Below are 17,604 nucleotides of genomic sequence, written 5' to 3'. Positions count from 1 at the left end.
TTTTTGTGGATTACTTCATCAGTAATTATCCTCATAATTCTTTTTTCCATAACATCACACACGGTAGTCTACATCACAGCAGTCGCTCCGCAATCTCATTACCTACCTCGTAAAAAATACCTCGTAAAAACAAAACAGATTCACCACCATTTCCATTCCTGAAACAAGTATGACATTTTGGCAACAGTCAAATTGCCACAGGAAACTTGCATCTAGGGAAATATAATACGGTTGGTGTGGAATTGAGCTATTTTCGGGGTGGAACAGTATGGACCTATTGTTTACCCCCAGTTGTTCATTATCGTACATGCGCAGTGTCTTGAAAGTAAATGCTTTCTCTGGCTTTTCTCAGAGAGGAACAGTAGACTTAAGTAACTGCATGCTCATGGCACTTCCCAGCCTCATATAGCTAGGCTAAAGCGGAAGAGAAGCTGATAGTTGGGGCATTCCATGAAAATGTTGAGGTGTGGGAGTTGTAAATTCTTTATATATTCAATAAATAACATCCAAAACATTAGCCTAATTGGATTTGTCGTTCTCAAGATATTGGCTCTTAAAGAAGGGGTCATAATCTGAAAGTAATCAGACACCACTTTCTGTTTACACATTTTCAGGTGTTTCCCCGCTTTAATACCAAAGATATGGTGCTCCAAAATCCCAAATTTCCACTTGTGACATTTTAGGTACCACCCACCATTTATGAGCTAATATCTTTAGAACAACAAATCCAATGAGACTAATGTTTTGGATGTTCTTTATTGAATATATAAAGAACATTTACACAAAGTTTGAGCAAAATTGGAGTGGTCAACTCTTTTCACGTAATAACACAGTTGAGATTGCCCTCTTTCTCCTTCTAAACTCTCTGGTCATCCTGCTTTGTGTAAAGGCCTCTTCTAGACCAGGTAGACATGACAACGCAAAATTATCTCTATTAACGGAGGTGCCTTATGCTAATAACAATCTTCATATTGACTGTTAAGGCACTAATGGGTTATTCACTTATGTCACTGAGAAAATATTCAAAACCACACATCAGCAGGTTGCAGTTGAAAAGGGATTTTATTCATGGAAATTACCAAAAAAAAAAACAAAAAAAAAAAGAAAGCTGTACATTTCATTAAAAAAAACATTAAAAAATTTCCAGTAACAAAATCAAAGACCACACGATCAAGCAAAAAAAAAAACTCAAATCAAACCTGGGTTCCTTATTTACACTTGTTAGCAATCACACGGTGAGGTGAACTCATATCTACAGAAAACTGAATAATGGTGCCTGTGATGTGTCGCCAATGTCAGCACAGTTCACCTGCGCTCCAGGGAAACCAGTCACCATGGAGACACCAGTACGGTAGAATCGTCCAAAAGTAATTTACATTAAAGGATTAGCACTTACTGTATTTACACCCTGAAGAGAAAAATAGCCTCCTGTTTATACCCTTTAGGAAAGAGAAAATGGAAGACAAAATAATTGTTCATGTAGTAAGTAAAAAATACTAATTCATGGCAAAAATTTCAGGGCAGCTCAGCAATGCGAAGAAATGACCTGAAATCAATATGCATACAATGTATATTATCTACATTGTGTTCTACATTGGCAATTTAAACCATTTTGCACCCCAGTTATTTATACAGAATTGCTTGTGGGTGACACGTTAAGGTTAGGCAGATTTTCATGCAAAACCTTTTTTTGAGGTTCAGTGTTATTGTATCAGTGCCTATATCCACAGTACTGCATTGCAAAAAGCAAAAAAATACGTCAATGTTTTTTTTAATTATGTTACACGTAAAATCTTATTTCTTTTACTTTTTTTTGCTAAAGATGACAAAATATTGCCAATGAGGGAAGACAAACTCATTTCAAAATTTGCCAATGGAATAAGAAGATTTCACTTGTCAAGCAAACACTAACTTTGAACCAGCATTTATTTCTACTTGAGAAAAAGAAATGAGACTAAAACGCTTGTTAAGATGGTAATTTTTTGCACTGCGGGACCCCAGCACAGTCAGGTAAGAGATGATGGGTTGACTGCTAGCATGGAGACCCTCAGGCACATAGCATCACACTAATAGCTGTATGCTTGCGCTAAACTGGCTGTATGTGGAAGAAGTCACAGTGGACTGTTTGTGCATTTAACGCAGATCCTTCATTAGCTGTGGAAGTGCTGTCTACAGGCTTCCTTCCACAGATTATAAATTATACACCTACTTCCCCCAACCCCAATAAATGATGTCACTTCCTCCTGTGATGTCCATTCAGAGCCACTCTGTCCCCTGACCCCCCCCCTTTTAAAAATACCCCCATCACATGAGGAAAAAACAAACTGACATTCTTCCTTCATGTACCTTCAAACTACCATTCGTCATGTACCTTCAAACTACCATTCATCATGTACCTTCAAACTACCATTCATCCTTCAAGCTCAACTACCCCCCCACCCCCCTCATTACACGCTCTGCCCATGTTGAGAAGACGGGCACCGCTGCCCTGGTTACGGCGTGGCGTTAGCGGGAATGGCGGGACGCTCCAGGTTTAGTCCACCCCCAGGGCACGGAGCTGTCTCTCGATCTCCTCGTCTGAGATGGCGGCTGCTTTGGCGGGTGATGCGCTGGGCAGGCCTTTTCCCGCTGCCGGGGCTCTCACCATCTGCAGAAGATCAGCGGCAAGCTTGGGTTCCCCTTCTCTGCTGGCACATAAACCCCCCCGACCCCTACCCCCCTCACACTCCCCAAATGTCCAGACCTTCTGATTAGTTCTAAGTGACATTTCTGACAAAAATGAGTGTCAGAAATATGTTGTTTCTAGGGCAATTTGATAGGATTTTCATATTGTACATTCAGAGTACTTTTAGGGCGTCTGTCATTTTGATCCGTGAAGAACTGCCCTGCATTTCAGTTTTGCTGTGTTAGCATGTGAAAGCTTTGAAGCTTATTTTTCAATATCTGAGAACCTTATAATGCTAAGGTCACTATGTCCTCACAGCCTGGATACAGTATGGAGCCCCGTGGGGGGTGAGTGGAGGGTTTAACCAGCGTGTGTTACAGCGAACACAGTCCCGTGGGAGGGATTGGAACCCATGACCCTGCGGTTTGATTGGCTGCGATGCGCTACAGTGCCCCTAATGAGAGCCGCAGGAACAGAGACCAGATTTACCGCTGCTGTCGCCATGGAGACGGGAAACATCTAGAGGCCTGGCCCAGGGACACAGCACATCTCATACAACCAAACGAGGAAATGGCTCCAGCCATTACCATGTAAGAAACATGATGGTCCTTAAAATAAATTACTGTATATTTTAGTCCCTCAGTCATGAGCTCATAAAACTGACGAAGGGGGTTTCACCCTTTTATAATCCAGTGACCCCCACCCAGGTTTAAAGACATCTAGGGGACCCCCAGCTATAAGTTAAATCATTTACAAAATGCTGTATATGAAGAATGTGGCCTGGAGGTGGGGTTGAGAAAGCGATCTTGGGGAGGGGGCGGGGGGATTCTACTTCTATATGCACCAGCTGACCAGAACCCCCCCCCCCCCCCCACACGTCCCTGGTTTTGGGGTACATAGACCCTGGTTTTTGGGTACACAGAGCCTGGTTTTGAGGTATACAAACCCTGGTTTTGGGGTAGACAGAGCTCGTATTCTCACGCACCTTTCCCGAGATTTCGATGCCGATCTCGTCCAGAACCTGGTTCACAATATCCTGAGATTCCTCCTCGTCTCCAGAATCGTCGAAAATCTCGTCCAAGGTGTCATTGACTGGAGAGGGAACAGTAAAATCGACGTAAGTGATCAACAAAAACATCCAACAAGGAAATACAGTTGGGGCAGTCAGCATTCTCACTTCACTCTTAATCACCCTTACAACACCAAATAGAATCCAAGCTGTGATGATGATTAATCATTACTTTACAGTGAAGATATACTGAATATACCACACAGGGAGATTTAATAAACCGTATCAGACACCAGAGATGGAAGGCCCTCTGGAACTGTTCCAGAACTATTTTAACAGTCATTAACGCAAATATACATTCAAGCACCCAGTTTAGGTGCAATATTGGTTAGTATCCCAAGTTTAGGAGCAGTAGAGGTAAGTATCTCCAGTGTAGGAGCAGTAGAGGTAATTATCTCCATGGTAGAAGCAGTAGAGGTAAGTATCTCCAGTGTAGGAGCAGTAGAGGTAAGTATCTCCAGTTTAGGAGCAGTAGAGGTAAGTTCTTACTCATGTCCTCGGTCATTCCCATCTTCATGTTCTCCTTCTGGAAGTCCTGCATGGTCTGCAGCGTCTTCTGTGGATCCATCTTCTTATTGACGGCCTGCATGGTCTGGGGGGAGAGGTTAAAGGCACATCAACACAGGGACCAAACACAGGGCCCCCTCAGGGACCAAACAGAGTCCATGAGGCTTCAGAAGGGCAGGGTACAGACCTCCAACACGCTACAAAACAATAAAAGACACTGCGTCCAGGATGCATCTCTCTGCAACGCATTCTGCAATAAATCAAAATGCGTGTCTCTTCGGGAATAACTGGGGCAAAAAAAAACTGGCCCAGAAAAAAATAATAAACTTTTACAGGCCTGCAGGGCATACCCAGAGAGAAAGGCACACCAGGCAGAAATAAAGACATCACACTGAACACCGAGAATAATTTACAGGCTCCACAAAACCAGGATTTAGACATACCAACTGTCAGAACCCCCTCCCCTTTATTTACTGTTCAAGCTCCTTCCATTCACCAAGACGGACTACAACTCCCACAGTGCTTCACCACAGCAAAATGCAACAAACAGCCATAACTGCCAGTCATTTTAAAGTGAAGCCAAGTTGCAATGTAATGCAAATGTGACCCGTATAAGGACTAAGGAAGAAATACCTCAGTTTGGGCAACAGACTGTTTCCAATCTGCCTGGCTTAGCACAAGACCTAGAAAACCTCAAAGCTATTTTACTTCTTGGATGGTTTCCAAGTCTTCTGCTAAGCCTGGCAAATTGGAAAATGTGCAAGGAAAATGTACCAGAAGCAATTTCAACACACACTTACTATGAATACTTACAGTTCTATATATAATATAGGACATATGACCCCATTATAGCGGGAGAGCATCTGGTACTACCATACTGCCATCGCTCCCTGCTGCTAATGGAGCACAGTGGATGGAGCTTAGTCTGAAGTCACTTTGAATAAAAGCGTCAGCTAAATGACTGTATTGTATTGTATTGTAATTTCAGGATGCAATATGGAGCAGTGGGGAGAACTGGATGTAACCGGACTAAACCCCCGTCACATCCCTGGGCAAGACACCTCCTCTGAGCCTCAACAAACACTCAGCTCTATAGATGAGCACAAATGAAGGCTATACAAGAAATTTGTGTCTAATAAGCAAATTAAGACAAAGAAGATATAGCCCATAATTTAGCAACAAGACAGATTTCTCATCATAAATCAAATAAATAATTCCTTAAAAAAAACAAGGTCACGTTCAAAACGCAATGTTCCTTTCTTCACTGAATATGTAATTTAAACGGAAACTGACAAATAATGAAATAGCAATTTTTCAATGCATAATTTAAAGGAAAATTGGCCAATTATATACTTGCTGAAGCAGAACACGAATCTAACGTTGGCTTCATGTTTTATTTCCATCCTTCAGTAGTGAACACAGTGGAAAGTACTGCAGTAAACACGAATGGATTAGCCCACATCAAAAGGAAATTTATAGCAGTTAAAAAAAAACTAAACACAGTGACAGAGAGAAGCTTTCTAACAAACATAAGGAATATGTTATTAAATTTTCATTGAATCCCCTTTAATAATGTTCTGCTGACAGCTGACGCTTAATTATGTAAACCTGTAGAAAAGGAAACAAACCTCCCCTTCTAGGTATTGGCTTAACTAGTGAGCTGCAGTACACTGAGGAAGAGTCTGCCATCACATTGTAGTGAGTGAGAAACATGACCTACACAGACTGCACCACCCATCTCACACCCATCCTCCCAGTGGGCAGAAAGCAGCGGGAATATGGGGATTTCACTAGGGCAGGGGTAACCAGCCCAATTCCTAGAGATATACCACCCTGTAGGCTTAAGAAAGTGCACCTCATTCAACAGCTAGAGGTCTCATTGAGCTGTTAATTTTTTTTTTTTTTATGGAAATATGGAATATCTACATAAAACAACATAAAACAACATCTCTATCTCACTCTATTTGGTAGAATCAGGTACAAATTAGGTACAAATTAGGGAAAATATGTCAACCTCCAGGACGGTCGATCTCCAGGAACAGGGTTGGTTACTACAGCAATAGGGGTGTGTAAGATTGATGACAAAACAGCTTTTGCATCACTGCAGTCCTTCACAATCTGAATGTTCACTTCACAGTGAAGGGTGTGGGTCTGAAGGGGGTAAGTCTTCCCTCACAATCTGCCTGCCCCCACCTGGGCGATGACAGGTCTCTATGCGCTCGCGTCTAGAGACGGGTGCCGCATGCGTCTGCTCCGGAGAGAAGAGCCAGGAAAGCGAGACTGACTGCGGAGAGAACCCCCTCCCAACGCACGGAAACAAAGAGCGTTTACGCACCGACGCTCCCACAACACCATAATTACCATCCCTGCTTAAATATTCCTTTCAAGTCCACTGTTTGAATCAGGATTCATTCTTTCCTCCTTTCCTTCTTTCTTTCAGGGGGGCCAACTTCAGTCCCATTAGACAAAATGAAACAAAAACATAAGTGCTGTGACCCAGATTTAGCTGAAAAATAGGCTTTGTTCTTAGTAACTTAATCAGATATTCCATTCTTTGCTCATCACTTCAACGACTCCCAAATAATATAGAGCAAGAAACCAAAAAGTGCAACAGCGTCTTAATTTGTTGATTACAGCTGATGAAATGCTGACAGACTGAATGTGGGTCAGAGGGAAACTGCTGAACTCTGAACTTTGACCCCTTACTTTGGCCGTGGTGGACATGGCTCCTGCCATCTTCATCTGGGAGTTCATGACCTTTGTCTGGGTGGACATGGAGGTGACCTTTGAACTGACGGCGTAGGTGCGGTTCTTCTGCTTCCTCAGCTGGACCAGCTGCTTGGCCAGGATCTTACACGCCTCCCTGTTCCCCGTCTTTGCCATCTTCTTTATCTCCATCTCCTGTGGGAAGAAAACGAGAGTGATCCTCACAGGTCAGTCAAGTGGATGTGTGTGTGTGATACTAAGAGACAGTCAGTAATGCTGGTATGTGTGTGTATGTGTGTGTCTGTGTGTGTTTGTGCATGTGTATGTGTGTGTGTGTGTGTGTGTCAGACACTGGTTGTGTAGTGTAATGGTAAAGGGTTGCAGGCTGAAGCCCTTTGTGTGGCACAGGGGGGCCCTGTAAGCAGTGTGAACCTGTCTGGGCGAAGGGCGTTTGCTAAACAAACAGACTCTCTGTACACACACTACTGCAGACCTCAGCAGCAGCACATCCATGGCCCGGCTCTGCTTCATACACACATTGAGAGAACGATGACAGGCACACGACTTGTCGAGCGGGTGGAGTGCGTAGAAATTAAACACGAGCCTGGAGGTCTGACCGAGTTTACACTAAATAAAAAGAAAACCTCCACAGGGACCTGCAGCGTAAACAGCCAGTGTGTTTACAGAGTGTAGTTTTCATTACACACGTGCACAAACAGATTCTCCCCGGGGCACTAGGGGCGTCACTTTCTCTGGCTCTCTGTGGCTATGTGTTAGCGCTAGCATCGTCTGCACTGCAGAGTACAGCGTTCATCTTTTTACCCATAACCCAACAGTGACAGGACCAGCCATAAAGCTAAAGATTACAATGCACTGAGACATTGAGACTCATTTGTGGGGAAGCCTCTATTACCGAATCTCCAATACATAGCGCCAACAAAGGCACAGGCACCCCTTTGATAAGTTAACACTGAGTTTTAAAGAGTAACAGCACTCAGCCTGGCTCCGCCTTCTACACAAATTTTAAAAAATGCGTTCTGGGGTGGGTAGAGTAGGTGAGTCCATATCATTTGCATAAAGTATCCTCCAACCAATCAGGTTCCGGCAGTGTTCCGCTATTGATCCGTAACAGACTTTGAAAATGAGCCGTTAAAACTAAACTACATTTTTGAGCGTCAACAATTTTCCGACTGGATGTCTGATTGACATCTAGATGACATAGATACACCCTGAAAAGTACACTGACATCACGATAGGGGCGGGGCCAGAACAGACTGCAGAGAGCATTTTTCAAACTCAATAGGGCAGCAGAACAGGTTTTTCTGCCAGTTTTTTTAAATGCCAAAGTGATATTATTTCATGAATGTTGAAATAATGGCATTGATTACAATGTTTTGTGATACAGTAGGCATACAAACATATTTACAGCTAAAGAAATTTGACCGAGAATGTACTCTTTAAAGGCCAGCAGTATATTCTTGGAACTTTTTTAGACCATTATCATTTATTAACCTTCTTGTTGGAGGTTTTCAAGGTCAATAAGATGAGGTGGAAGGAACCCACACAGAATGTAGCAGCATATACTGTGGGGTCCAAAAGTCTGAGACCACAGTGAAAATCTGGGATGTTTTTTTCCAAAGCTCAAAGCTTGGCAAGAATAACTTGAAGAGTAAGGAGAGCTGGACTATCCACAACCACCTGACCTCAACCCCATTGAACATTTATGGGGGCACTTGAAGACAGACAAAAGCCAAGCATTCAGCAACATCGCAAGATGCTCTTTGGAACATTGTCAAATAATGTACTAATTTGTGGAGTCCATGCCAGCTTGAGTGCACATTACCATTAGAATAAAAGGTGGACATACCAAATACTAAGAAATTCTGAAATGAATGTAAGATTCAACTCAAATAGTTACGCTTATACTATAATTAGTAATGAAAACATTTGTATTAAATTTAACAAAATAAAAGCATTTTCACTAGTGGTCTCAGACCCCACTGTATAAATAATGAAAGTCCAGAGAAATATTAAGAGGATTCAGAGTGAATATTGCCTTCAATAACCCACAGCTTCATTTAAACCATATTACTCCACACTAAAAAAAAAAATAATGAGATAAATTATTTACCACACTTTGAGCCGGTTGAAGAATTGTTTTAACTGGAAACTGACTGAATTTTCTTTTCTTTTCTTTTATGTTGATAAAAATACATTAAAACCCAGGAAATGTATTTGTTTGGCCTTACCAAGCACATGCTAATTGACACAGTCTAACAATAAGTGCTTAGTTTGTGCAACTGCCATTGCTGCTCCTTGGAGCTGATCTCTGTGCACTTTAAATAATGGTTTGTGCAGCACATCCAAGAGATAGTCGATGTTTTTTGGACTGCGTCAGCAATAATAATCTCCCAACTCACCTTCAGCAACATTAACAACAGAATGGAGAACATAGGCTGTGTCCCAACCCCCACCCCCCCTCCCCCCCCCACCCCCCCCTCCCCCCCCACCCCCAGTATGTAGGTTAAACTGCCATTAGCGCAGCACGTGTGCTACCACACAGCAAAAAGATGCTAATAAAACACTCAGCAGAAAGTGACAGAGCCTCCTCGTAAACCCTGCTTAAGTGGAGGTAGAGAGCAGTGGAGAGGCTGATCGCACTAATTACCCACAGTGGGGATGATAATGTCAGGCTCATCTAGCAGGTGCTACTGTACAGACGGCCGTAGCATTAGCCTGAGAAACGCAACGGTGAACAGGAAATTCACAAGAAATAATGGCGATTCTGCTCAGAGACCAACTTCCAGGTGAACGCTCCTCTGAAGGATGAAAGCTAATCTGCTGACTGGGTCATAATTTTTTTTCTTCTTCTTCTCCACAACACAAGAATGTACAGAACATGAATCCTGCATTCAGCAAGATTTTTCATGGTTAATTTCATAAAATGCAAAATTAATATTTAAGAATTATTTATAAGTGAGCGATGGAATGGAATTGCATATTAAATTCAGCTTATTAATGACGCTGTACTCCACAAGCATGCTCTGCACTGTACAGGAAAAGTCACAGACTAAATGTGAGGCCCTTAAGGTAGTGTGTGTGTGTCTGTCTGTGTGTGTGTGTGTGTCCGTGCGTGTGCGTCTGTGCGTGCAGTGTGTGTGTGTGTACGGCTGTGTTTGTGTGTCTGCGAGTGCGTATCTGTGTGTGCGTGTGTGTATGCGTGTGTGTTTGTGTGTGTCTGTTTGTGCGTATCTGTGTGTGCGTGTCTGTGTGAGTGTGCATGTGTGTGTGCGTGTGTGTGTGTCTCTGTGTCTGTGTGTCTGTCTGTGTGTGTGTGTGTCTGTGTGCATGTGGTGTGTGTGGAGGGGCCAGTTTAATACGCAGCGGCCCTGCAGACAGGGTACAGGGGCCCTGCAGACAGGGTACAGGGGCCCTGCAGACAGGGTACAGGGGCCCTGCAGACAGGGTACAGGGGCCCTGCAGACAGGGTACAGGGGCCCTGCAGACAGGGTACAGGGGCCCTGTAGACAGGGTACAGCGGCCCTGCAGACAGGGTACTGCGGCCCTGCAGACAGGGTACAGGGGCCCTGTAGACAGGGTACAGCGGCCCTGCAGACAGGGTACAGCGGCCCTGCAGACAGGGTACAGTGGCCCTGCAGACAGGGTACAGGCTGATGGGGCTTGGCGAGCCAGCCGGAGTGCAACAGAGTGTATCCGTCTGCATTCTCACACCATCATCACAAAAATGAGAGATGTGTCCAACTGATCATCATTCATCGTTCACATGTTCTTCAAATGACCTTAGTTCCCCTTCAAATTATACAGGCTTCATATTTAAAAAAATAATTTCATCACATCTCAAATTAACACAAATACATACAGACATACATACATACATACATCACGTATGGTGATGGTTTTCAACAGTTAAAAAATGAAACCATTGCGGAGACAGAAATTAAATTTAATTCTGAGGCCTGAAGCAGACAAACTATTAAAATGGAAGGTAAGCTACTGAAACAAACTGAACAAAAGAAAATTAAGAGAAAAGGCTGCATGGCACAGACAAATTTATGCTAAACTGCTCCGAAATAGGTCACTCCTGTTTTTCCGATTTTTTTTTCTAAATCCACAACAAAGACATATGTGACATAATGAGAAGAAAGATTAATGAAGAAAAAATTAGGCTCCCCAAGAGGGGTAATTATATGCAGACAACGATATTTACTTTTAAAAAGCACTGTGCTGCAAATCTGTGCTTTTAATGATTAGAGTGTAGAATATGGGGGAATGTTCTGGATTTCTGTTCATACAGCCGTGAACCCTGAACTCACAAGCCCATGACTGCAGTCTTTCCCTTTAGAGAAAGAAGAGGGGTCAGACTTCAGTCTGTAAGCTGCCTTCTGAAAAACTACTGAAGCGTTCAACTTCATCTTCAATCTTCAGTGCGAGGTCACAAAAAATATGTAAAGATGTTTAAGCCTTTCCTTTAATTCTTAAGTTCACAAACTGCAACACACAGCAACAGAACAGAACTTGCGGACTTTCAAACCTCAGGGCCACGCCTGGGGAGGGTTTGGATGAGGTTGGGGGGGGTTTGGGTGCGGTTGGTGAGGGTTAGGGTGCAGTTTGGCAGCGGTTGGTGAGGGTTAGGGTGCAGTTTGGCTGCGGTTGGTGAGGGTTAGGGTGCAGTTGGGGTGCGGTTGAGGGAGGTTAGGGTGCGGCTGAGGGGGGTTAGGGTGTGGTTGGTGAGGGTTAGGGCATGGTTGGGGGGGTTAGGGTGCGGTTGGGGGAGGTTAGGGTGCGGTTGAGGGAGGTTAGGGTGCGGTTGAGGGAGGTTAGGGTGCGGTTGGTGGGTTAGGGTGCAGTTGGGGTGCGGTTGGGGGGGTTAGGGTGCAGTTGGGGTGCGGTTGAGGGAGGTTAGGGTGTGGTTGAGGGAGGTTAGGGTGTGGTTGGGGGGGTTAGGGTGTGGTTGAAGGAGGTTAGGGTGCGGTTGGGGGGGTTAGGGTTTGGGGGATCTCCACTCACCATCTGCTTCTCCTGTCTCTCCAGCGCAGTTCTGTCTCTGGTGATCTGCCTCTGCGTCCCCCGGAGCTCCTTATTCTGCTCCTTTATGATGTCTGTGAGGGGGGGAGTGGGGTTAAAACGCTAACATACACCTCCTGTTCCCTCTCCATCTCCAAAAACACACCTCCTGTTCCCTCTCCATCTCCAAAAATACACCTCCTGTTCCCTCTCCTACTCCAAAAACACACCTCCTGTTCCCTCTCCACCCCCAAAAACACACCTCCTGTTCCCTCCAACTCCAAAAATACACCTCCTGTTCCCTCTCCACCCCCAAAAAACACACCTCCTGTTCCCTCTCCATCCCCACACAAAAATACACCTCCGGTTCCCTCTCCAACTCCAAAAATACACCACCTGGTCCCTCTCCATCCCCAAAAATACACCTCCTGGTCCCTCTCCATCCCCAAAAATACACCTCCTGGTCCCTCTCTCCCCTGCAAAAATACACCTCCAGTTCCCTCTCCATCCCCACACATAAATATACCTCCTGTTCCCTCTCCATCCCCACACATAAATACACCTCCTGTTCCCTCTCCATCCCCACACATAAATACACCTCCTGTTCCCTCTCCATCCCCACACATAAATACACCTCCTGTTCCCTCTCCATCCCCAAAAAACACACCTGCTGTTCCCTCTCCACCCCCAAAAACACACCTCCTGTTCCCTCTCCACCCCCAAAAACACACCTCCTGTTCCCTCTCCACCCTCAAAAACACACCTCCTGTTCCCTCTCCACCTCCAAAAACACACCCCCTGTTCCCTCTCCACCCCCAAAAAACACACCTGCTGTTCCCTCCCCACCCCCAAAAAACACACCTGTTCCCTCTCCATCTCCAAAAAACACACGTCCTGTTCCCTCTCCACCTCCAAAAACACACCTCCTGTTCCCTCTCCACCCCCAAAAAACACACCTGCTGTTCCCTCCCCACCCCCAAAAAACACACCTGTTCCCTCCCCACCCCCAAAAAACACACCTCCTGTTCCATCTCCAAAAACACACCTCCTGTTCCCTCCCCACCCCCAAGAAATACACGTCCTGTTCCCTCTAAACCCCCCCATCCCCACCCGGTACACATGTCTAAGGGGCTGTCATGCCTTCAGAATAAATTATGAGGGAACAGCTCATTTTGTGTGTGACAGGGATCTGCTGCGGCAATAATCATAATCATATACATAATCACCTCCTTGTTTGACAACTGAACGAGCGCAGGCTTCAACAAGAGCGTGACGGCTAGAATTCCTGTATGCTTCAGAACCTGTACAGAGCACTTATCACAGACTGAATCAGCAATTCTGACCTGGCCATTCGCAAATGACAATGATGCCCTCTCGCCTCTTCTCTCCTCTAGGATGGCTGTATACTCATCTGACCCTGTACTATGGCTGTTAATGGCTTGCCAGATAAATACTAATATTGCTAAGTTTCTAAAGTGGGAATATCCCTGTCATGTAAAATTCTCCTTTTCCAGTTTGCAAAGGACATCATGTCAGGAGGTCCAGTGGCAAACAGTTCTCATCTCTTCACTGCTATTGGATCATCTCCATTGTTTTATTCATTTTTTTTTTTTTTACTGCATTCAGCATCAGTAAGCACGCATGTATTTTAATGGCACTAATGTCACCCTGCATAATTGCTTTATAATAGTTATCTTTTAGACGGGGATTGAATGGGTAAAACCCTGCATTTAAATGTTTCATTACTTGAGTGTTAACAGACCTGGCCCTCATATTGCCTTCGCCCCACATACAGTTCTGAACCCATCGCTGAGGCGATTGAAATGAGGCACAGGAATTAGTCACAGGCTAAAGAACAACACGCTTATTTCCACACGGTCGGGGCTACATTCTCGCTCTCAGTATATTGAAAATTCTTTACAGGGAGCACCGGTTACAACTCCAGCCCCCCAAGCTACGAAATTCATTTTCTGTCCTGGCTAATTATGAGCCGGATGGGACATCTCTCGGTTCAGTAGTGACCTTGTGCAATATCTACTGCATAGCTAAGAAAAACACAGATTTCCAATAACAGTGAATTTCACGGAAAATTACTTACACACCTTTCAGCACAAACTCACAGAGGCCGCTAAATAATAGCACTCACAGGGCAGGCATGTTTGTGTAAATGCTGGGAGTAATAGAACAGGGCAGTTAGGGTAAATGCTGGGAGTAATAGAACAGGGCAGTTTGGGTAAATGCTGCTGCTCTAAACAGGCACAGACAGTAACACAGACGCTCGACTACAGACAGAAACGGCCCAGCCCCACACACACACACACACACACACACACACACACACACAGCTCTCCCCATCCTCACACACAACTCTCCATCCATCCTCTTTCGCACACACACACACAAACACAACTCTCTCTCGCCATCCTCACACACACACAGCTCCCTCTCCACCCATACTCTAACACAGACACACACACAGCTCTCTGTCTCCCTGCCAGACACCCTGTCTGTGTTCATTTGTTAATGTAATCTCTCTGGCAGTCTGAGTGAGCCTGACAAACACTCCAATCTTCCACAAGAGTCTCAGACATTGGGGGGGGGGGGGGGCCGGTACAGAATGGGGGGGTTTGAACATGCCTCTAGAGATACATTTGGCCTTAATAAAACTGAAGTCTCTGATACACACAGAAATAACATTAGTGCCAGCTCAGAAACCCACTGGCTGTCCTCACATCACATCACAAAACTCACAGAAACTCTACTCCAGGAACAGCACAGAAACTCTACTCCAGGAACAGCACAGAAACTCTACTCCAGGAACAGCACAGAATCCCTACTCCAGAAACAGCACAGAAACCCTACTCCAGGAACAGCACAGAAACCCTACTCCAGGAACAGCTCTAAACACATAAACCCTACTCCAGTAACAGCTCTAAACACAGAAACCTTACTCCATTCTAACAGTGGATTCAACACACTTGTTGTTTAAAAACTGCAAAAAATGGACCAAAACCCCAAATACTGTCTTTCAAAACCACAGACCAAAACTCCAGCTGTCTTCATAATTAGCCCCTTGCAGGAAAATGAGAAAATAGAGCAAAGTTGGTTACGTTCCCTGATGATGTAATCTGGCAGCGAATAAAGGTGATGCAATATTTTGAAAGGGAAACCGAGGAAAAAGATCAAAACCTAATCCCTAATCTCAGGGCAGGTTCCCTGAGCCAACTGGCCAGTCAGACTGGTCGAACTGCAGACCTGCAGGGGAAGGCGTTTCAACTCAAAAGAAAACAAAACTCATTTTCAGCTGATGGAGTGTACAAATACAAAATATGAATGTGGGACCCAAGTTGCAATAATGTGGGACTACTGAAAATATTCAAAGTTTGAGAAAACTTTAAATGATGCGAAACCCCCACCCCACACCCCTGCCCCCCCATTGGATATGCGATTCCTAACACCCCGTTGTGTGAGCAACACGTAGCCTACACGCGTACACCATGACGTGTTGAGCGACGCGTTAAAGAGGGAGGGATATCCTCAACAAAATTCCAGGAGCAAACCCCACTCCGCCTTCACACGGAATACCACGGGATACTTCGGAATACCGACTCCCAGAACACCCCTGCAACCAACATCGGAATACTGCACAACTGACCAACTCCAAGCACTCCCAACAACCAGCACACCAACTCCATGGGATAAAGGTAACATCTGCCCACACAAAGTGGCTCTTCAGAACACTAATCTTTTTATTCCCTCATTTATTAATGAGCCTAGGGACATATTTTTATGTATTTTATGGGAGGAAGATGGTGGTGGTGGTGGTGGGGGTTCTATTTCAAATGAACTATTTACTTAATTTAAAATATTTTATGATTTAATTATTTTAATTAATTTTTTAAAATAAATTTACTCTGTTCATTTTTAATCCTAATTTGTCATTACTATTTATTTTACTTCCAAATTTTACAACTAACTTTATTTGTGTGTTGGGAAAACCCTCTGGTAGGGATGTCATTGAAAATGGAAAAACAGAAATCTAGCTAATTTTGTTACCATCACTTGACATATATACTGTATGCATAGGGGCTCAATTGATAATTGAATGCTTATTTATGTGGTTTCATTGAGAATATTAATACAAATATATAATACCAGACCAGCCTGAACAAGACTGATACAAAGTGAAAATAATAAAGGCATTGGATTTGAAAGTTGAATTTTATGTGATTTACTGAATTTAGAGAGCATGTTTTAGATTATATTAGATATCTTTATTGCCTGTTTCCACATAATTTCTCTTTGCGTACAGAAAAGTGCATTGTTAAGAAAAGAGGGACAAAACATAAGACGTATATAAAGTATTTACAAGAACATGAGTGATAAATTGCATATGAGTGATCCATAGATTCTATCACTAAATCTGATTTATCGCAGAAAATCAGATAAGCGTGGACTCTGGGTAGGGTGGGGAGGAGCAGGGGAAAGAATGACAAAGCAAAGCACGTTTCAATAGCCAGCGCATCATGCTAACCACTTGTTCTTTGTTTCCTGTCCAGGCATTCTGTACGGGACCGGTTAACGAAACAAAACTTTTCCTTACCAATGTCATTTTTGCGTTAGTATATCACCTTATTATTCAAGTTGTTCATACAAATAGTAGGGGTTCAAGAGTGTATATTCCCTTGCCAATTCCAAAAATGCATAGAAGTGGACTTTTCCTCTCGTATGGTGTACGAGATTTAAGCCGCTTGAGTTATAGTTATATTTAAACCAACCTCCCTGTTTGACGAGGTTTTAGTGTGTGTGTGTGTGTGTGTGTGTGTGTGTCGATGTTATTATTAGCATATATACGCATTTTTGTTTGGTAAGTTACATTTTATAGCTAATTGGCATTTAGTAAACTAGTAAGCCGCCTATTTAAAACAAATCCATATCACTATTTAACACCGAATATATAGCTATTTATTGGTAGTTAAATGTCAGCTTTATTTTAATTATTACTCGTCAGTAAACGTTTGTGTAGCAAGCCGTTAACTATTGCTCACTTACAAAACACCACTATTAATTGTACCGCAAGTGCATTGCGGCTCCACTGTATTCAAGAGAAACGGGTAAAACCGGCGTCGGCAACAAATGTCAACAATAAAATTTCAGCACGTTTAAAAGTAATAAACCGGCAAAACGAACTCACCGTCTACCGTCTTCTTCTTGAATAGAGATGCCATGACTAAGCTTTATGTAGCCGCTAATATAACTATAAACTTTCTAATTAAGGTAACTTTTTATAATAAAAAAAACTTTGGTACGCCTACGTCTCCCTGCTACGAGCAGCGTTCTAGCCTGCCTTTCTAAGTTGCATTAGCCAGCTTGATTTCCTGGTCTGTTACCGAACTGGCGCTCCTACCTCACACTTGACAGTACAGAGTCATTTTGGATTTGACGTCATTATAGATCGCAATCGCTGCTTTTTCATGTTCCCCTAGGGGGCACTAAAAATCCTATTTCCAGTGTGTGTGTTGATTTCCCTGTACTGACCGCGGATAATTGTACAAGTAATAATCCGCAGCTGTTTAATTCCCGTACCTTCAATGGGCGAGATCATATGGACACCATATTATGGATTATTACA

General features: G+C 43.7%; 1 protein-coding gene across 1 annotated transcript; it reads right to left on the bottom strand.

Moving 5' to 3' along the window:
• Nucleotides 1-1,043: 1,043 nt before the first annotated feature.
• On the bottom strand, nt 1,044-17,371 carry chmp2ba (charged multivesicular body protein 2Ba). The gene is made up of 6 exons (XM_061226696.1): nt 17,167-17,371; nt 11,976-12,067; nt 6,948-7,142; nt 4,224-4,326; nt 3,651-3,757; nt 1,044-2,647 (listed from the first exon to the last, which is right to left on the bottom strand). Exons 1-6 carry the CDS (start codon nt 17,198-17,200, stop codon nt 2,534-2,536), a joined length of 645 nt encoding a protein of 214 aa, XP_061082680.1. The 5' UTR covers nt 17,201-17,371; the 3' UTR covers nt 1,044-2,533.
• Nucleotides 17,372-17,604: the final 233 nt, after the last annotated feature.

This window comes from Conger conger, chromosome 17 (assembly GCF_963514075.1).
Source record: "Conger conger chromosome 17, fConCon1.1, whole genome shotgun sequence".
NCBI lineage: Eukaryota > Metazoa > Chordata > Actinopteri > Anguilliformes > Congridae > Conger > Conger conger.
The sequence above is the reverse complement of the archived record's forward strand: the minus strand, read 5'-3'. Positions and strand labels throughout refer to the sequence as shown.